The sequence below is a fragment of the Chionomys nivalis genome, chromosome 15, assembly GCF_950005125.1.
Source record: "Chionomys nivalis chromosome 15, mChiNiv1.1, whole genome shotgun sequence".
Lineage (NCBI taxonomy): Eukaryota > Metazoa > Chordata > Mammalia > Rodentia > Cricetidae > Chionomys > Chionomys nivalis.
In genome coordinates this window covers 7,158,525-7,180,189 of record NC_080100.1, presented here as the reverse complement: position 1 = coordinate 7,180,189, position 21,665 = coordinate 7,158,525, and the positions used below count along the sequence as shown (strand labels likewise).

At 49.7% G+C, this 21,665-nt stretch overlaps 1 protein-coding gene across 2 annotated transcripts in view; it reads right to left on the bottom strand.

Annotated features, from left to right (window-relative positions):
• Ankrd33b (ankyrin repeat domain 33B) overlaps nt 1-14,418 on the bottom strand; it is a 64,325-nt gene extending 49,907 nt beyond the window's left edge. Inside the window, exon 1 of one of the 2 annotated variants that reach the window (XM_057790042.1) lies at nt 12,311-14,418. In XM_057790042.1, the coding sequence (XP_057646025.1) occupies nt 12,311-12,667 (357 nt within the window). In that variant the 5' untranslated portion in view covers nt 12,668-14,418. Of the gene's footprint in view, nt 1-10,797; nt 10,851-12,310 lie in introns of those variants that run through there. The other variant, XM_057790044.1, reaches the window with a different exon arrangement.
• Between the last annotated feature and the right edge of the window lie 7,247 nt (nt 14,419-21,665).

Genomic DNA, 21,665 nt, shown 5'->3' with positions numbered 1-21,665 from the left:
ATGCTGAAGCATTAGGCAGAAATGGCAGAGTGGGCAGGGAGGGTCCTCTGGGGCTGGGACTGGGCCCACACTGAGGGAAAACTAAACTCCACCACAGCTGCTCGTTGACCCTGGATGGGCCAGTAAAGCAGGGACCTTTGCTCTGACTCAAGGAAGATGAAAACCTGTGGCCATCACTGACAGGACAGCTGCAGTCCCTCAACGATCCTCCATCCAAGGTCTGGGTGCCTCTGGCTGCCTCCAGGCCCATTTGCCTCTCCTCTGCTCACCACAGCAACACCTCAATGCCCACTCACTCCGAGTCCAGGTGCACCCGGGTGTGTGTCACAGCTGCCCTTTTTAGCACAAGAGACCTTGGCACGTGGCTGTGCAAGAATTTCACTCTGTATAACCGAGGATGACCCTGAACTCCTGGTCCTCCTGTTCCTACCTCCAAAGGGCTGGTGTTACAACAGGTACCACAGCAACTTACATTTTTTTCCTTCCTTCCTTCCTTCCTTCCTTCCTTCCTTCCTTCCTTCCTTCCTTCCTTCCCTCCCTCCCTCCCTCCCTCCCTCCTTCCTTCCTTCCTTCCTTCCTTCCTGACAATGTCTCTCACACTATAGCCCAGAAGGGCCTTCAGATTCACAGCAGGCAATCTTCCTGCCTCAGCCTCTTAAATGCTAGGATCACAGGTGTAAGCCACCACAACCAGCTCTATTTCCTTAATTACCCCTTTTGGCTTAAATGTTTGCTTTGCTTCCACCTGATTCCAGGCTAAAGTGCAGCCAGCAGTACTGAGAAATGACCTGGATAGTAATTCACTCCCAGAAGCCATAGCTGCCGCCTGAACATCTACCACTGAGCGAAAGCCTCCTATTTAAGGACCTCATGTGTCCCCACAGAAGCATGGGAAGGTGCTGCCATTGCCATGGACCTTTCCGTTTCAGACCTACAGGAAACCAGATCAGAGAGCAGGTACTCGGTTGGAGAAGGCGCTTGTTGCCAAGCCTGACGAGAGAACTGATGCCTCCCTGTGGCTCTCTGACCCCCATGGGCACTGTGGTACACATCTGTCCATGCACGTACAAAGAAAACAAATAAGTATAAAAACTATTTTACAGGGAGAGGGAGGGAATGGGAGGTGGTGGCGGGGAAGAGGCAGAAATCTTTAATAATTAAATTAATTAATTAATAAAAAAATCAGCAAGAAAAAAAAATAAATAAAAATAAATAAAAAAAAATAATAATAAAAAAAAAAACTATTTTACAGGGCTGGAGCATTGGCTCAGCCACTAAAGATGCTCTTTGCTCATGCATAGAACTGGGCTTGGTTTCCAGCACTCACATGGTAGTTTACAACCATCTTAACTCCAGTACCAAGGAACCCAAAGCCCTCTTCTGACCTTCGAGGGCACCAGGCATGCACATGGTGCTCATACATACATGCAGGCAAAACACTCATACACACAAAATAGCAAAATAAATCAATCTTTAAAAATATATTTTAAGCTGAGGTCTTTGATCCATTTGAACTTAAGTTTTGTGCATAATGATAGATATGTCTATTTGCATTCTTTTACTTGTTGATATCCAAAGACCTCAACATAAAATCAACCACTCTGAACCTCATGGAAGAGAAAGTAAGAAGTACACTTGAATGCATTAGCACAGGAGACCACTTTCTAAATACAACCCCAGTAGCACAGACACTGAGAGCAACAACTAATAAATAGGACTTCCTGAAACTGAAAAGCTTCTGTAAAGCAAAGGACACAGTCAACAAGACAAAACGGCAGCTGACAGAAAGGAAAAGATCTTCACTAACCCCACATCAGACAGAGGTCCAAAATATACAAATAACTCAAGAAATTGATCATCAAAAGAACACATAATCCAGTAAAAAAAAAAATGGGGTGCAGACCTAAACAGAGTACTCTCAACAGTTGAATCTAAAATGGCTGAAAGATACTTAAGGAATTATGTTCAATATCCTTAGCTATCTGAGAAATGCAAATCAAAACAACTCTGAGATTCCATTTTATACCTATAAGAATGGCCAAGATCAAAAACAGTGATGACAATTTATGCTGGAGAGGATGTCGGGTAAAAGGAACACTTCTGCATTGCTGGTGGAGTGCAAACTGGTACAGCCCCTTTGGATGTCAGTATGGCAATTTCTCAGAAAATTAGGAAACAATCTACCTCAAGACCCAGCAATACCACTTTTGGGTACATACCCAAAGAAAACTCATTCATACCACAGGACATGTGCTGAACTATGTTCATAGCAGCATTATTTGTCATAGCCAGAACCTGGAAGCAACCTAGATGCCGCTCAATGGAAGAATGGGTAAGAAAAATGTGGTACATTTACACAATGGAGTACAACTCAGCGGTAAAAAATAATGAAATCTTGAAATTTGCAGGCAAATGGATGGATCTAGAAAAAAAAAAAAAACACTGAATGAGGTAACCCACACCCAGAAAGACAAATATAATGTGTACTCACTCATAAGTGGCTTTTAGACATAAAGCAAAGAAAAACCAGCCTACAATCCACAACCCTAGAGAACCTAGACATCAAAGAGGACTCTAAGAGAGACTACACGGATCTAAATAGGAAGGAGAAAAAGACACGATGTCCTGAGTAAATCAGGAGCGTGCGGGTCACAGAAGAGGGTAGAAAGGGAGAGGGGAGGAAGGGAGGGGAGTGGAGAGAAATGTATAGTGCAATAAAAATATTATAAAATCATAAAAAACAAAATCTCTTTCATATATATAATTTTAAAGACAGATTAAAAAAAAGAGCAGATGACTATTTTTGAGCACTCCTGCCTGAGCAGTCAGAAGAAAGACCTGGAGCCGGGCGGTGGTGGCGCACGCCTTTAATCCCAGCACTCGGGAGGCAGAGGCAGGCAGATCTCTGTGAGTTCGAGGCCAGCCTGGTCTACAAAGGACAGGCTCCAAAAGCTACAGAGAAACCCTGTCTCGAAAAACCAAAAAAAAAAAAAAAGAAAGAAAGAAAGACCTGGGAAGGCGGTGCGGGAAGGGGGTGTGGGAAGGCAGTGTGGGAAGGGGGTGTAGGAAGGGGGTGCGGGAAAGCACTCAACTGTGGCTTCACTCCTGCTCTGAACCCGCATAGCACCCAGCAGACAACAGTCACAGCAGTTGGCAGAGACGATAAGAGGGCTAGCATCTGGTAGTAGAGGGCACCCGGAGCTGCAACATCCGTATTCAGCGGTCTGGGTTGGGGTGACCCTCTGTAGCCAAGAAGCCGCTTCCTGGGTCAGCAGCCCAGGGAGACTTGAGACACTGAGCATAGGAAAGCTCTGCTACCCACACTCTGGGCCGGGTTCATTTCAGCCACGTCACCAAAGGTAAACTTAAGCAGAAAGCGAAGGTGGTATCAAGGGGGAACCCCCACTAACGTCTTGAAATAGTTAACGGGCGCACAGGAAGTTGCGCTCTTCAACGTTTGTCCTTGATGCCAGTACCCCTGTGTATGACACAACAGCACTACCAGGAACTTGACATTGCTGCAAACCACGGATGGAGTCAAGCTGTACCTGTACTGCAAGTACATATGTGTGAGCATGTGTGTTTATGGGTATATGTATACATGCATGGTGGGCAAGAGTGTGTGCATATACACTATGTCAAAGTGTGTCCACGCATATGTGTACTGGAGTATGTAAATGCGTGTGTATACCCACGTGGGTGTAAGGATGCAAGCATGCACTGTGTGAGAGGGTGCGTGCATACATGTGTATGAGTGTCTGTGTGCCTCTGTGTGAGGGTATGTACACAAATGTGTGTGAAGGCATGTGCATGCCTGTGTTTAATTCCGTGCACTTTAACCCACATGTGTTAGTGCAGAACTGGCCCATCCCCGGGGCTCCTCCAGTTGTCTTTCTGCAGCAGCTCCGCCTTCTCCAACTTAGTCGCCCTCTGTCTCTACAGCCACACTATTCAAGAGCATCACAGTCTTTAATGAGCTCTTCTCATCAGTATGGCTTCCTTGTTCTCCTCCCCCACTTCCAGAACTGGATACTGGGCCCAGGGCCCCACATGCTACATGAACTATTACCACTGAGATGCGCCCCTCTTTTGACTGCTTGAGATAGAGTCTCACTAAGTTGCCCAGGCTGGCCTTGAATGTTTGCTCCTCCTGTCTCAACTTTCTCAGAAACTGAGATTACAGGCTTGCACTAGGAGTCCCAACTTCTCTATTTTAACCAGCTTCGTGGACGAACAGTCTCCTAGCATATGAGGCCTGAGGCTCCAACCTCAGCATCACTAACTAAATAAACAAACAACAAATACATATTGTTGGAGGAACGGGTACTATGAACGCAATACCCTTAACTGACACTTCCCACAAGCACAAGGAGATGGATACTCCCACCTCATCACCCACACACCCGTCTGTGCCTCTCTCAGCTGAGACCGCCCAGGACAGGTGCTGGGAACCAAACTCGAGGCTTCTGGAAGGGCAGGAAGAACTCTAAACCTCTATGCCATCTCTCTTCCCAAATCCTTAATATCTTACCTCATCTACAACGCAAGATCCTGAGTGTGACAAAAGGTTCTAGGATCACATTCACACTGTCTTTCCCTTGTTCCTCACAACTCTGTGGCTCCCACCCGTCACCCTCCCTGCCCAGTCCTTTCCCTTAGCATTGCTAGGTGTCCACGTAGGTATCCGCACACTTGACAGGCATTGAGTATGGATGGACCCCTCCCTCATAATTAATTCCTCGTAAAAACCAAGAACTGGAGCAGTAAGACTCAAAAGACCCGCCAAAGGAAAAGGGACCTGAGTTCTAGCTCTGGCCCTGGGAGGAGACATGACATTCTGGACTTCCTGGAAGGTCACCAATCTATCAGTATCTAGCACTGCTTCCAGGAATTCTGACTCCTTCAAGACACTAACAGGAGATTTTACACACCATTGTTCCCTCCTGGGAGAGTCAAGCCAAACATGCCTGCCAATCACCTGACAGGAAAATGACCATTGGGAAGGCTGTTTCAGAGACTTTTACAATAGTATAAAATCTGCCTGAAATATAAGCTGGGAAAATGACCTCTCTGGCCACTCTCCATGCTCACCCAGGAAGAGTGTCCTACAGAGTAGTATCTCTGGCCATGGCCCATGCTCAGCCATTGAGAGTATTCTGCTCTGCAAGGGTCTCTTCGGCCACTGGACAACCTCACCCACTGGGAATGATGCAATTACTCCGTAATAAATTCCTACACCATACCCACCATTCTGTGCATTTCATCTGAATTCTTTCCATGGAGATCAGAAAGCTAAGGGAAGGCAAGAGGAAGATCATGATGGCATTGATTACACACGGGTGTGTGTGCATGTATACACATTTATACACGTACACACACACCAGACTGCCTACGTGAATTATTTCCCAACCTTCTTGAATGAAACACATTGCCTTTACTCAATTCAACAACTTGTTTTCTTCTTATTCTTTCTAATAAAAAATAAGATAACATTGTTTTACATAAGGGATTATTTTGGCTTATGTATGCCCTGTGGCTATGATTTAGAATTCCTACCCCCAATAAGCTGTCCACAGCGGTCCACAAGAAATTAAAAGGGAGGGCTAAACGCAATTCTAAGCAAAAAGACTAAGGCCTCAGCATACCCAATCTCAAGCTAAACTACAGAGCCATAACAACAAAAACAACATGGTATTGGCACAGACACAGACATGTAAATAGACTAAAGAGCCCAGATTTACACCCACACAACCACAGTCACCTATTCTTTACAAAGACTAAAGACACTAACAAGAAGAAAACAACTTCAACAAATGATGTCAGAGAAACTGGATGTTCATGTGCAGAAAGAAAGGAGCTGGACCCTTATCTCTCACTGTACAAAAACCAACTCCAAATGAATCAAAAACCTCCATGTAAAACCTGAAGCTGCTGGAAGAGGCAGGAGAGAGTGCACTGTAACACACAAACACGGGTCAAGATGTCTAAATAGGAAACCAGTTGCTCAGGAAATGAGGCCAACAATTGAAAACAGAACCACATGGAACCCAGAGGCTTCTGGACAGCAAAAGTAACAGTCAATCAAGAGAAGCAGCGGTCAACACAGTGGGAGAAAACCTTTGCCAGCTAGACATCCAACAGAGGATGTACCTAACATCCCATGGGCTAACATCCCAGAGCCCGTATATGGAAGTCAAGGACAACTGAGATTCTCTAATGTGGCAGCAAGTGGCTCTATCCTCTGAGCCTTCCTGCCTGCCCCAGAGTCCCCCTGTTAGCAGCTATGAAATGAAAGGGGTCTATACATTATCTCAATATAAAATGGACATTGAGCGTTCCTCAAAGGTTCATGTGTTGAAGGCTTGATCCCAGTTTGTATCACTACTGGGATGTGATAAAACTTTAGGAGGTGGAGCCTACTGGGAGGAAGTTAGACCATTAGGAAAAAGTTTTTGAATGAATAATAGTACCTCAGCCCCCTTTCTCTATTTTTTGACGGCCATGAAGTGAGTAGCCTCCCCTATCTTATGTTCCCACCACGTTGTACTGTGCGGTCACAGGCCTAACCCAACAGGCCCAAGTGACTGTGAACTGAAACCTTTGAAACTGTGAGCCAAGATAAACCATTTCCTGGAGCACGCATGACTCGGCATGCATGTGGGGAGGATCAGACAGCAACGTTTTCCCGTCAATTCTCTCCTCCCACCCTTATGACAGCTCCTGGGATTAAATTTAGGTTGTAGCAAGCGCCTTTCCCTGCTGAGCCATCTTGTCAACCCCCTCACCTGTTCTGAAATAACCACCCATTCATCACTGCCTCCTGGAAGCTGAACTCTGAGTCAAAGGCTGTTTCAGTGGCCTGGAAGTCCCAGGCATCCTGGAGACATGGAGGCTGAATGAGCATCAATAAGCCAATTCAGAGAAGCCAACAGAGAGCAACCCCCACCAGTGCAACCACACTGCTCTAACAGGGTTGCCCTCAAGCCATGACCTCCTGAGTGCCCAAGTACCTGCCATGAACTCAGACACACGTACACGTCAGCAGGTAAACACCCAAAGGCTTGAAACCTGATGGAGACACCCAGGGAAGGGCACATCGTAGTCCTAGACTTAACCTCACCTTCCCTCAGGTAGACTGACAGCAAGAAGAGCCTCTCTCCCCTGCACCCCCAGCTCACAGTTCCCCCACTGAGAGAAAAGTCTGTTGTCTCCACTTGAACTTGACCTGTGACTTACTTCAGCAGAAGCGGAATTAAACCTGGGCCAAAACTGGCCTTCTTGAACCTGCGTGTGCCACAGACAGCCAGCAGGACCAGCCTGCTGGAAGACGAGCGGTCACGAGGAGCAGAGATGAGTCATCAGCAGGGACCATCCTGGTCTTGCCATCTGCAGTTCGCCACCAGCTGGGAGCAAATGGAAAATCTCGCCTCCATAGGCTGCATTTGGTTAGCTTCAGCAGAGCGGTTACTACTGAACCCCCGGGGTTCTCTGGGGGGGAGGGTGAGTTCCATGGTGCTATCTATGACTTGTGTAAATGTTCTGTACAGCCCCTGGGTTAAAAACTTGGTTGTACTCCTAATAAACAGAAGGTGGGGTCAGACATGAGGTTCTTATAGTCCTCAAAGGAGACTACAAGACTGAGGGGCCTCCTGCTGCATGCAGGGAAACTTCCTGGACCACAGCCTTGCAGTCCGGGCCATGCAGCATGCAGAGGCAAAGAGTGAGAGGCCTATATGGGCTTGGGCTGACGCCAGACTAATATATTTTTCTCAAATATATTTGCTGTAGGTACACAGAATTGAGTAACATATAAAACACTACACAACCACAGATAACTGATATCCTCATACCTAACCTATAAGCTCCTTTCTATGGATGCTAGGCCTGGACACACCCCCAAGGTCACCAGAGGCGGAAGAGCTGGCCACCTACCACAGGCCCAGTCTTCCGAGGCTCACTTCATCACTTGAGCCGATTCACCTTTTTGAGTATTAAATGTTTTCATTTATTTTACATACCAACCAAAGTTCCCCCCCCCTTCCTGTTCCCTCTCTCCACTTTCCATCGACCCCCACCCCAATCCTCTCCTTCTCCAGTCAGAAAGGGGCAGGCCTTCCATGGGAGTCAACAAAACTCCTCTCCCTGCAACAAGGCAGAAGGAGGCTTAGAGAATAAGTTCCCAAAAGCTGAGCGGGTTCACTTTTAATGCAATCCTTGGAATGAGTTCCCAATACAACGCTATCCAATGCCCCCTTCTCTCCTTCTTGACTCTCCAGAGAGAAACCCAAACAAGAACACAGTGGGCCAGGGAGGAGGTTCAGTGGGTAAAGCCTTAGCCACACAAGCAAAAGGACCTAAGTTTGAACCCATTGGACCCACATAAAGCCAAGCTCCATACTGCAGGGCTTGTAATCGATCACAACGTTCCTACAACAAGATGAGAGGCAGACAACAGCAAGGGAAGCCTTTCCCTGTGTGCACTGGCCCCTGGCAAGTGCTGGAGGGTCAAGGCCAGAACCCACTCTCCATAGTAACTAGCACAGATCTGAAAGTTCAGCTTCCCTGTGAGTAAGCCAGTTTCTATGCACGCGCAGGGCATTTGAGGCGTAGGAGGATGGAGGGCTGTGCATGAATTCCAACCCTGTGACCCTCACTGTAAAAAGAGGGGATTCCTACATTCATCAAAATCCTTCATTAAAAATATGCAACAAATTTCTCAATTGCATTTCAAGGGGAGAGTGTTGATCACACCCAAGTATCCTGTAAAACAGGAGATGCAAGCCTCTTGCGTGAGGGGAGACACCCCACGCTGAGGGACTTGGCTGTGTTGGTAATAAATGAACAGTGACTTTGGGAAATTTCCTGAGATGTCACCATACAGAGGCACTTTAAGCTTTACAGACATAGTCTGGCCCAGGTGTCTGACATCAGACTGCCCTTCCACCACAACTACAATGATACAAATATGTCTTCCGTCTTGCTGTTAATGAAGGAGAGCCGCCAGGGCTGCAGGAGTAAGCCTGACTTACACGCTACGATGCGAAGAAAACCATTAGGAAAAGGGTTTCTGGAGGGTTTCACCATCATTTTATGAGGAACCAAACAACCTCTGCCCAAAAACAGGAAGAGCATGTGTTCAGTGCTCCTGGAAAAATAAGTGATGAATGTTTAAATGCTACATGGTCGGTCCTGAGATCCTTCCAGAACACTGATTTGGCAGGAAATTCGCATGGCCAGTAACATCCCCTAGTTTCCCATGCGGTCTTCAGCTACCTGTAGCTCAGACTGGGCCTCTGAAGAAGTGAGCTATTCAGCAACTTCAACAGCCTCCAAAAGCCTCCACAGCCATGGTTCCCAACCTTCCTGATGCTGCGACCCTTTCATTCAGTTCCCCATGTTGTGGTGAGCCCAACCATAAAATTATTAGTTGCTATTTCATAACTGTAATTTTACTACTGTTATGAATCATAAATATCTGACATGTGACTCCCATGAAAGATTTATTAAAAGGGGTCTCGACCCACAGGTTGAGAAGCACCGTTTCAGAGGCTCCTGGGAAGCTGGCCCTAAGCAGAGATACTCACCAGCTGTCACCCGCCCCACTGTTATTCCGCCAAAGCTCTTAGACCTGCTTTAAAGTTTACTTTAGGACAAATGATCAACCCATAGACCAGGCTGGGACACTCACTGCTCCTGCCTCAGGCAGGACCTTTGTGCTTTTCCCCTCTCTGCCCAAAGACAGTCCTCCTGGTGCTCAAATGACCATCTAAGGGACAATCTCAGTCCTTTGGTGTCTCAACACATAGCTAAGCCAGCTCTAGGCTTAGATTGGGGGGGGGGGGGGATGGAAAGGCCTTCCAGAGAAAGTACCTTAAGACGGAGACATAGTGAGGAAGTGAGTCACGTGATCACTAGAAGGCATGTGAACTGCTACAGAATGGAGGGGTCCCTGGCGAGCTGACACTCTACTTTCCCCATATTTCTCAGGCAGCTAGGGAGGCTGAGTACTCTTCACCTTGCCTAGGTGGCCCTGTCTAGCCTTGGCTCCCACAGCCCCTCATCTCCGCTCCAGGCCATGACCAAACCACAGTACACCTGCCACCAGCCCTTGACTCCACCTGCCTGACCAAAATGTCTTCTGCCACCCGACTCCCTAAGTCTCTTGCTTTCTCCTTAATAACTAATGGTAAGAATGCAATCTGGGGGATGGAGAGATGGCTTAACAGTTAAGAGCACTGGCCATTCTTCCAGGTTCAATTCCCAGCACTCACAAGGCAGCTCACAACTGTCTGTAGCTCCAGTTCCAGGGGATCCGACACCTTCACACAGACATACATGCAGGCAAAGCACCAATGCACATAAAATAAAAATAATTAAAAAAAAAAAAAGAACGCAGTCTGTTGCTTTCACAGGGTTCACAGAACACGGACCTAGTCCTCTGACAGAGATTAAAAAGCCCAGGGCCCTTTCCTCGGGTCTCCAGGGGCATCTGATGGGTACAAAGAGGTGGAGGCTCAAAGCAGAACCAAGGCCCTTCAAGTCTCGATCTTCATAATCAAGGAAAGAAAAAAAAAAAAAAACCAGAGCAAAATACCTAGCACAAGGGCCACAGGCTGGACTACATTCTCTTCAGAACAAGAAAGAAGCAAATGACAGAGTAATGGAGAGAGAGAAGGTAAAGAGGGCCGAGCCTGCCGGACTTCTCCGGGCTCCGCGGCAGGGCGGCACTTCAGGCTCACAAACTGGGCAGAAGGGACGGTCTCTAAGGTTAAACAGGAACTGCTCGGAGGTTCCTACCTGGCCCCGGGCGTCTGGGCGGGGGAGGGGCTCTACAGGGGTCCTGGAATTTGATCTGCCGTGCTCAAGCCTCCCGGGTGGTTTGACTTCTCAGCTTTTCTGGCGGCTTTCAAACTTTGATTATTGTTTGTTTGTCCGCCCGTCCACCCCCCAGAAAGCACAATAAACCTGAAGAGGCCAGTGGCCACTCACAGGTGAAGGCTTCCAGTGAGGACCACACCAAACATAGAGACCCTAGGTCACAGGCGGTCGTTTAAGACGCGGCTCTGCTTGCTCAGAAAGGAGAGGTTTCTACTGGGAACACCTGACCCGGAAAACTCGCTTAGTTAAACTGAAAGTGGAGCAGAGAAACAGCCCCTGGAGTCTTTCCTCCTACGGCATGCCAGCTGGAACAGCCACCACAGGGCACCAGGGTGGTACAGGTCTCCCTGACATATCACAAGCACGAACCGTTCCTCCAAGTTCAGTGCTGCCGGGTTATCGAAAGCCAGAAAGTGACATACTGGTTTCATACTTGCCAAAGTCTGACCCAGACTGCAGTCAGGGGCAAACCACTGCATACACACAGCCCCAAGATAAGCCAAAGGCACGGGGTCACCACGTCCCTATATTAAAGCGCTTATTTTCCATCAGCTGTGACGCCCAAGCAGAAGCACAGGCGTCCCTAATTTGTGCAAGGCTGAGTCTGCAGAAACCCGGGGCCTCCGGGAACATGGAAATCAGGTGAGCTTGTTTGTCCACCCAGAAGAGACTAATGGGGTCACTTTCCTTGTCAGTGATCCGTGGGAAGAGCTCTCCAACTTTTTCTTTCCTGTTTTGAAACTTTCTTGCTTTTTCTCTGAGCCTTGCCATAATTAATGCAGACTGCCTCGTTCCCTACTTCCCTGACTGTCGACCCCCCAGTGCGAGCCGCTACAGAGCTGCGCAGCACCGGACCAGCTTGTGAGGGCTCGCAGGCTTCGACCTGCAGCGGTGACCGCAGATAAGGCTGGCAGGTCGCCGCGCGGGCCTTTAGGAGAAGCAAGGGAAGGCAGGGCGGTTTGGGTAAGGAAAAGAACTGTAGCTTTCGGATCTTACTCCGGACACCAACGTGTTAGGCAAGGGCAGCGGGCTGGGCCGAGGGGACAAATGAGACTGGAGAGCGAGGGTAGGAAAAGGTGGTCCCCCCGCAGAGGAGTAGAGACCGTCACCTACCTGGGGCCTGGGGAAATGTAGCAGTCATTAAAGCACTGAATAGAAGGGTCTCCGGGAACCTCCCCCAACCTCCAGGGAGAAGTAGGGGATCCCCGGGGCGGAAAAGGGACCGGGACCGGGATACATTTTAGGAAGCTAGGATGGGTCATCTTCCGCAGGTTCCGCCCCTGAGCAGAGAAAATAGTGTCCCATTTTGTGTACCGTACGCCACACAAGAAGGAAAGGGTGCTCTGGGCGGCAGTCAATCCAGAAATGGGGTGCCACGGGGGTCTGGGCGAGGGAGGAGAGAGGACAGGACCCAACCCAAACCCAGGCTTACCCGGCCGTTGCGGTCAGTCTCTCGTACCTCCTCGGAACTCGGCCCGCGCAGCACTAGCGCCCGCAGCAGCCCCACGTCGTTGGTGCAGGCGGCGCGCAGGAGGGTCGCCGCCTCAGGGACACCCTCCGGGACGCACTCGGCACTCCCCGAGCCGCACTCCTCCTCGCCTCCGGGAGGATAGAAGGAATCGTCTGATGCTATGCTACGGGTGTCCGGCAGACTCGAGAAGTCTTCGTACTCTTCGTAGTCCCCTGGGTCGTCCCCTGTCTGCGCTCCCCGGGGTGGCGTCGGCGACTGCGGGGACGACAAGCAGTGTGTCCCGCCGCCCTCCGGCCCGGGCCCAGCCAGCAGCACCATGCTGGAGGCTTAGGCGCGGGCCGGGGGCTGGGGTGCGGGTTAAGGGACCCGGACTCGGGGGCGCGCCCCGAGGTCACCGATTCTTGCCCCTTGCGTTCGCAGAAGAGCCAGGGGCCCCTGCGCGCTCCAGCCTGGAGGAAAGCGGCGCCAGGCGGCTGCGCTCCCGAAGCAAAGTCACTGGCGACTGGAGAAAAGCCCCTGGGGTGGGCGGAGCCGCGGGGGCTTTCCCTGCGCTGCCGCCGGGAGGAGTGGAAGCTGAGCGGCGGGCGGGGCGCCTTCCCAGCTGGTGTCCTGAGCTCAGCGGCGGTCCTCTCCTGACCGCGCCACTGCCACCCCGCCGCTTTTTCCCGGAGCAAAGAAAGACCCGAAGCTGTAACTCGAGAGGCTGAAAGCCAACGTGAGGGACAGAGGTCGCCCTGCCCCTCCCAGGTGTTGAAGGGGTCTCGGGACGCCAAGAGCTGAGTGAGTTTCCTAGAGTCGGAAAGTACCTGTCCCGGGAGAGCCACCCCTTCTCACTCCCCGGAGTGCTCTGTAACCAGCCCCGGAGGAGGAGCAATTTCTCCTGCAGCGGCACGACCTGTCACCTCCCAGGCAGCCTGAGCTTTAGGACCAGTTGCCACCCACGAGACTGCCTGGACAGGCTCGTGGAGCACCGAAAGGCGTCCACTCCGGGGCTGGCGGTGGAGCCGTCCACTTTGGAGGAAACTCCCCCTGGAGGAGAACCTGCCCCAGCCACGATCTTCTCCCAAAAAGGAACTGGAGGCTGATTTGGTACGACTAACCCGAAAGGGAGACGGGGGTCTGTAGACTCTTCAAGTAATACAGAACCATGCTGGTTGGCCTGAAAGAGATTTTGGAGAGATGAAAAGGTGGGCGGGGAGAAACAGCACCCCAGAGTCAGAGCTGTGAGGGGCTTCACGGGACCAAATGGATCCTGGCAGATCAGAAAGAGAAGGGTTTGATCCCAGGGCTGCAGCCAAACACTTAGGAAACTGCAACCACTGGCCTCAGATACCGCCAAGTACCAATGGCACCCGAAGGCCCTTGCGTGTCTGTCCCGGGGGCTGTGTGTGGGAAACGTCTGTAAGGATTTGTCACCTGGAGCCCTTCACTTTGAAGAGGAGGAGCTGTGACCTTGTTCTAGGGGTCATCCCGGCTGTGTCTCACGGGTTGACGAGAAGCCCCTCACTTCTCTCTCACCCGCTGCCTCCTTCATTTCCACCAATCCTGACGGCGCGCCCACCAAATGAACCTGTGGGAGGCCGAAAGGTGAATAAAACTGAGACGTGGGGGACAAGACGAAAGGACCCCGCTTGCAGGCGGGCAAGTCCAAGGGCATCGTGGGAAAGCGCATGCATTACACTCCTGACTGGCACTGTAGGTCGAGAGACGTTTGACCCTCGAGGTCCTAGAGCAGTACCTGATGCCACCCGCACTGAGCCAGTCACCCTGTGTGGTCAGAGAAGCTGGTGTACTTGGGGCTTTCTTTCCGAACCACCCCACCCCATCACGGTTCAACTTCTCTGTGTCTGCTACTATCCGCAGCTGTGTAAATTCCCAAAGGAAATTTCCCCTTTCCATGTCGACTTTACGTTACAGGGACTCAGGGGATTTACAAGGGGCAGTTGCCCCCCCCCCCCCGCCTGCCGCACCCCGCCGTGTTCTACAGTGGGCTTGCTGGCTTTACTCTCCTCCCGGCTTGGCAGAGGGTTGTTTTAAACTCAGAATCCACAATACCACCGCAAGTCCATGGGACCACTTGGACGGGGGCTAGGGGGGAGGGCTGTTTCTGAGGAGGGGGGGAGAGAGGATAAACGCACTGCAGCCTGGAGGGGGAGGGGTTGCCCTGAAGCCAGCTGCAGCTTATCACTGAGGTGGAGGGGGGCTGTTGGTTTTCCACTTCCTTTTTTCTTTCTCTGAAATTTAGGTCCAAATAGTGCTGGAATCGTTTGCCGAATAAAGATAAACTAGAATGAGACTAGGGTCTAGCTCCGGGGTAAAATGCCTGTCTAGCATGCCAGAGGTGATATGGAGGTTATAGGTTTGGTTCCCAGCACCTGAGGAGTGGGAGGACTAAATAAAACAACTCCGAAGAGAGTCCTGGTTTTCTTTTACTTGCTTTCCCCATGTCGTTAAAAGCAGATCCTTGCTCAGCCTGGCGTTCACTGTGCCTGGAACCCCAGGGGGACGCTGAAGAGAACAGTTGAAGGTCATCCTCAGCTACGCGGCAAATTTGAAGCCAGCCTGGGCTCCTAAAGACTCAATCTCAAAAAACAATCATGTGTATATGTGTGACATATACACACTCCTTTATCACAAGGGCAACAGATGCTTCATCATTGAGAAGGTATAGAAAAGAAACACAAAATCAATATATAGATAGATGAGAGAGAGAGAACTTTTATTCTTTTCAAAGTCAAAATTTATATATTGTGTGTACAAAATTCATGTGAAAAGGAGGGAACCGCTTACCAAAACTTTAGATAGACACAGGCTCATTTTAAGATCAATAACATTGAGGGAAATTGTTTTGAGTTTCAAAGGTGATATGTCATATCATATATATATATATACATATATATGTATATATATATATATGTGTGTGTGTGTATTCACTTTGTCTATGTAGTTTAATAATTTGTCTTTGCGCCGGGCGGTGGTGGCGCACACCTTTAATCCCAGAGGATTAAAGGCAGAGGCAGGCAGATCAATGTGAGTTTGAGACCAGCCTGGTCTACAAGAGCTAGTTCCAGGACAGGCTCCAAAACCACAGAGAAACCCTGTCTCGAAAAACAAAAACAAAATAATAATTTGTCTTTGCAACACGCAAGTGTTTTCAGCACTACCTTAGTAAGAGCTCTGATTCAGGCTTTTCAAACTCAGAGTATGAGGCTGGGGAGGTGACTCAGTAAAGGCCCTTGCCTCTAAGCCTAACAACCTGGGTTTGATCCCTGGAATACATGTGGTGCAAGGAGAAAATCAGCTCCAGAAAGTTGTCCTCTGACCTCTACACAAGCATGCACCCGCGTGTGCGCGCATACACACACAAATAAATACATAACTATAGTGTAAAGCCAGGCACACCTCCACATAGGATATGGGGGCAGATTGCTGCAAGTCTCAAAAAAGGAAAGGTGGGGGTGGGGAGCTGGCTCAGTGGCTCAGCAGATTGTGGGGACCACTTCTTTAATTTTTTTTAAACTTTAACTTATTCATATTTTATGTATGCAAGCTCTGCCTGTGTATCTACAGGCCAGAAGAGAGCATCAGATCCTGTTATAGACGGCTGTGAGTCACCATGTGTGTGCTAGGAATTGAACTCAGGACCTGAGCCATCTCTCCAGCCAGTGCTCTTAACCTCAGAGCCATCTCTCCAGACCCTGTGGACCACGTCTAGAATCCAGTCATTCTCTATAAAGCCAGGTTCATATCTTGCCACTGTTTGTAGACTGCTGGAAACAAACAGAAAGGCTTGGGCATCACCCACCCAGTGCTGATGCTAACACCCCCAGGACGGATGAGATCCATCTTCAAATCACCCCCTAGCCTTTCCCCCCTAACAGTATTGATTCAGTAACCAAAGTCCAGGCTTCATCAGAATTTAACAGTCACCACTGTGAGCTGCAATTTGGCATATTCTTTCTTAAGTTTGAAACCAAAATGTGTCTGTGGAAACGGAACTCAAGATGGGAAAAACTTGGCTGGGTTGCGATGTATATTGGTTGGGAAGACCATACTCTCCATTCCCGACCTCTCGAAGACCTCTCCATAACCTAAGAGATCTTGTCTAGAAGAAATTAAATAAAATTTAAATAATTCTCTGTCTCTCCGTCTGGGGATTCCCTCACAAAACACCACACACCCACACACTGATGTCTTAAACTGTAGAAACCACTGTCCCATACTTGAGTCTCAGGGTTTAAACTCAGGGTGTCCCCAGTTTGTTCCTTCTGAGAACTTTGAGGGTGACTGTACCCTAACTATCTTTCCACAGCAGTTTGCTGTCCACCTTTGCTCTATAGCTGTGTGGAAATATCACCCCAACCTTTCTTTTCATCTCCTGTGTGTCTGTGTCCACTCTCCCCTTCCTGTGGGGATACAGCCAGGCAGGGCGGGTCCACCCTAATGGCGTCTGCATGGCCATCTTCCCAGTGATGCCACACTCTGAGGAGGAGGTTGTTGAAATACAACATGACCATGAAAAGTCTCCAGCTGAGCCCACAGCACCTGCTTTTGGGGGGCTTCCGTTCTGTTGGGGTTTAATAGAGAAAAGGAGGGTCCCTGTTGTATTCTCAACTTTATTTTAAAAAGAATTTAAAATCAGACTCAGAAGGAAGTTCAAGGGCAATTTTATTAGTGTTTGAGAGAAAAACAGCAGAGGTGAACTGAACATCCCGGCAGGCTCCAAAGGGAGGAAGAGGGGAAGTCATGCTTTTCAGAGACACAGCAAGAAGGCCCAAATTATCAGAGGCAGCGTGCTTACCGCCGAAACAGAGCAAAGGATTGCGATGGGGCACTAGAAATAAGACAGAAAGAAAGGAAAAGCACTCCCAAGATGGACACGGGCTAGGAGCTGAGGAGAGTGTGAGAGCCCACAGGTTAGGATCCGGTCCATCTTGACTAAAGATCAGAGAGTTCAAGCCTATTCTTACTCCTCAAGGACAAACAACAGGATGTTGGGGCAAAGGTGTGGCTATTGGATGTCTTGCTACTTAAAAGCCAGACAACAGAATGTTTGACTTAGGCACGGTTACCAGGTGTTTAGTGATGTAAGGGGGGTTATGACAAGGGGGTTTGTGATGTAAGGGGGTAATTCCGTGTACTTGTTCTTTGTATCATGAAAGTCTTGTGCCCTCCCCGTTTGATTGGGGTATATAAGGATGTGTGTAATAAACTCAGGAATTTTTCTTACAGTATTCACTGGACGCCCTCCAGACTCTGTCTTCTGTCTCTTGTCTATTTCTTTCCTCAATCCACACTCCCCTTCTCAGTCATGTATGAACATAAGGTCATTGTCTGGCTGGCCTGATTGCTTTGGGCCAGTGGAGACGCCATGATAGGGTACTTAGTAGAGAGAATAAAAAATAACCACTTACCTCATAGCTGGGCAGTGGAAGAGATGAAGAGGAAGAGCTCAGCTGCCACAGTCCCTTCAGGTGCGATACACCCCTTCAAGTCACCGCCATTCGATAGCACCACCCCAGGGACCAAGCGTTGCTGCGTAGGCCTCTGGAGGTCACGCGTGTGTTGTCCTGCAGCATGTGTGTGTATGTGCACACATGGGCATCGGTGCCCCCGAAGAGAGAGCATCAGATTCCCTGAAGTTGGCGTTAGTCTGCTGTGAGCTGCTTGATGTGGGTGCTGGGAACTAAACTTGGGTCCTTGGAAGAGCAGCACGCTCTCCTACTGCTGAACCATCTCTCCAGCCCCGGGAGTGTGAATGCTGATATTTCTGCTCAGTCCCCATCTCCGGCCACTTTGGCAAGATCTGTAAGGAAAAAGATGACAGGTCATCAATTGTTGGGTTCCTGAGTCAGAGTCGAGTTGGACATCTCACGGTAGTGAAGGATGAGAGGGTACCGCAGAAGGCAGGCCTGCAAGGTTATTAGAGAGTACCAAAGCAGCTCCCTGCAATGCAGTCAGGAGGGGCGTTAAGAATGAGCATATGGTTGTTGCTGCCTTTTCTTTGGGTGTGGTTGTTTTTGACTGTTGGCTTTAAGTACATTCTTTTATCAGTCATATGTAAAGTATGCATTGCTATGAACTTGGTCTTCTTTGGCTAATGTGAATGTAGATGGAGAATAATGATTGTGTTCTGGCTCCGATGGAAGTACAGACTTAGAGAAGCCCAGCAAAATTTTCCAACAGGGAGGAAGAACAAGCCAGTGAGGAGAGCAAAGACTGAGCTCAGCACGCACGGTGATGGTCTCCGCAGTTGGTATTTCCGTTCTGAGCCCATTGACCAGGCAGAGTTTATGGTGGAACCTGGTCTAGGAAATGACTTTGGTTCCCCTGGGAGGTAGATATGTTGTTATCTTTGGGACTGGAACTTTGGCCACCTACAAAGCTTGCTCCTAACTCTAACTGAAATACACAGTGTGTTGTGTAACGCCCAGGGGAGGATTGAGCAGGGATGGAAGACAGGAGGGGCCATGGCAGGGTTTTAGATGAGAAAGCCAGGAGAGGTCCCATGGAGAAGATGGTTTAGGATCAAGACCCTGAAGAAACTGGGAACAAGCCATGCTGGTGTAGGAATTCCAATCCGTCCCCACCCCGTCCTCAGGGTCTTCCTTGGAAGAACGAGCTTGGAATCTCCAGCTTGGGAGGCTTCCAGGCCAGGCCCTCCGCACACCAAGCAGCAGCTCCCTGGAGCTGCCTCATTCCAGACTCTGCCCCTGAGAAAACCCCTGCCATCACTGGCTCCGCCCCCAGAGACGCCAGGAACCACGCCTACCAGCTATTTTAGACCCAGCCCATAGATCTGCTGCAAGCGCTCTTGTGTTCTGTCCCAGCCTTCCTGAGGACCAGCTGGGGGTGCCCGTATTACATTGCTCTGTTTATTAAATTTGGATTTATTAATTTGGTTTGATTTGGCTTATTGCATTGGCGGCGGAGGAACCCAACAACTGGGGATCCAGGGGTTATCAATAGGTAGAGTTAGTCCTAATCCCTCACACTCTAGCCCCAGTGCCTGTTGGCCTCGCCCCAGACAACCTTAGCTCAGGCTACCCTAGCTGCCAGTTCCCAAGGTGACCTTCTCACAAAGCCCCACTCCCCTCCCACCTAATCCCCTTCCACCTAAATCCTCCCTCTTGCTCTGTGGAGAGGGTGGAGGCTGACCTCCTATATGAACACCTGGAGTTTCCTCAGGCCTACCGCAGTCCCCTGAAGCTCTCTGCCTTTGTCGCTTCTTGAACTCCAAACCCCAAACCCTCTGGATTCTGTCTCACTCAGACAGCCTCTACTTCCACCGCCCCCCCAAGTTACCCAGAGTCACATTTGAACAAGCTCTAATCTACCTCCCTAATCTTGTTTATCTCTGAGAACAGAAAGTCTGGAGACCTGAAATCCCTCTTCAGGTAGGCTGGCTGAAACTGGTTGAGTCTTAGATGGCTTGCCAGAGTGATTGATACCAGACAAACGATTAACTTCATGATAATATGATAATCCCCTTTGCATACAAAACAACACGACCCCGTGCGCAGGCCAAGATAGTTGACAACAGCCAAGGCTATCGCTGAGAAAGAAAAAAAGAGAAAGGAGCAGAGTCTTATTTCCAGGAAATCCATGTATTTCCAGGAAAGACAACCATCTCCTTCACTTTTATTAGCCTATCCCTTCCCCAGACTAGCCTCAAACTCATGACCATCCTCCTGCCTTGGCCCAGTCAAGTGTTGGGATTGCCAGAACGAGCTACTTATGTCTGCTTCCCCTCATTTTCTCATTACCTTGTATCTGTGATCACCATCATCCCCTCTGCCTACTCCTCCTCTTCCTTTCTCTTCCCTCACTGCTCAGTTGGTGCTCCACTTTGCTATTGGTTCCAAAAAGGGAAGAAAAGGTCCAGTTTGAAGGCGAAGCTGTTGTCGCTGGCCCTGTGCAGAGCACACCTGCCCCACAAGCTGTACCCCTGTCTTTCAGCTACTTCCTTTAAAATATATTTGGAGATTATAAAAGTACTCCATGCTTCTAGGGGGACCCTAGCAAGTGTCATGGTCTGTAGAAAGTAGAAAAAAGAAAACAGTCTTCTCCTTGCAGTTTGCACCTCTGTTTTCCAGCACCTGCTGCCTGCCTCTGCGAGGCCTCCCTTCCCCTCGGCTGCTCCCAGAGGAAGCCTGGAGCTGCTTCTCGGTTCCGTTCTGTGAGTTTTGCGCACATCTCCAACTTGGAGCCTTGTGTGACACTGAGCCGGTCCCTTGTGTGTCTATACAGTGAGAAAATGCACTCAAGTCGCCTGAACACAACAGTTCTGTTGGGGATTCGCATACTCTTGTCCTGAGGTTGCTGGACTGAGAAGGGAATTGGTTCATTTCCTCCCACAGGGCTACGGAAGAGCATGGCCACTAATCTGGAATTAGACTGACTTCTCAGACTCCTGAGTATCCACAACTGTGTGTGACCGACTCAGAAATGTCCAATGAATGAGTAACGTATGGACAGCTGAGCAAGCCCAGCCTTCTCAAGAAAGCTGCCCCACTACCCAACGGGCCAGCGCAGCCGCTGAGAGTTCTTGGCAATCCAGGAGCCAGGGTCCTAGCTTGAGGCAGGAGCCAGGCTGAGAATTTACAACCCTGGTTTGGCGCTTTCTTTGCACAGCCGCTGGTCGTTTTATGCCTATAAGAGCTCTTAAACAACTTACCAGAACATTCCTGCATTTTATTTCCAGGACTAAAAATATCCTGTCAATAAAGATAAATATGCCCGCCGTCTATATCCTTCCTTCCATCTCCTAATCCGTAAGCACCCAGTCAAGCGGCTTTGGAGCACAGCAGATGAGCGGGCCGCTCTGGCGGACACATTTCTTTCCTCGCTGATTTCCTCATCCTCCCTCCCCCAGTGACTCATGCCCACGTTCCCGCAGGCAGCTGGCTCCCCGGCCCTCCCAGCCTGCAGGGAGGCCTCAGAGGCTGGCTCCCCTTGAGACTGGGCTCTCCATTAATGCTAGACCTTTCACTCCTTCCCCTGAGCAGTCGCCTCTCGACTGTTATTAATTAAGCGCTTCCTCCCAATGTCCACTGCAGGCAGGGGAGGGCAGAGGAATGGCCCGGCACAAGGTAGAAGTTGTCTGAGCCTGCAGTCTTCTCCCAAGGTAGTGGCTAGAAATCTGAGAAGCACCGTGTCCTCATGTCCCTAAGACAGGAAGAGTGGACAGGTACTCCTCAGGAGGGAGGATGCTCCTGAAAAGAACAGGACTCCTTGAAGTCCTGTAGAGTAGAGTTACTGAGAGGATCTCAAGACACGGCAGGCTGGGGGGAGCATCATTACCCCAGCTGGAGGC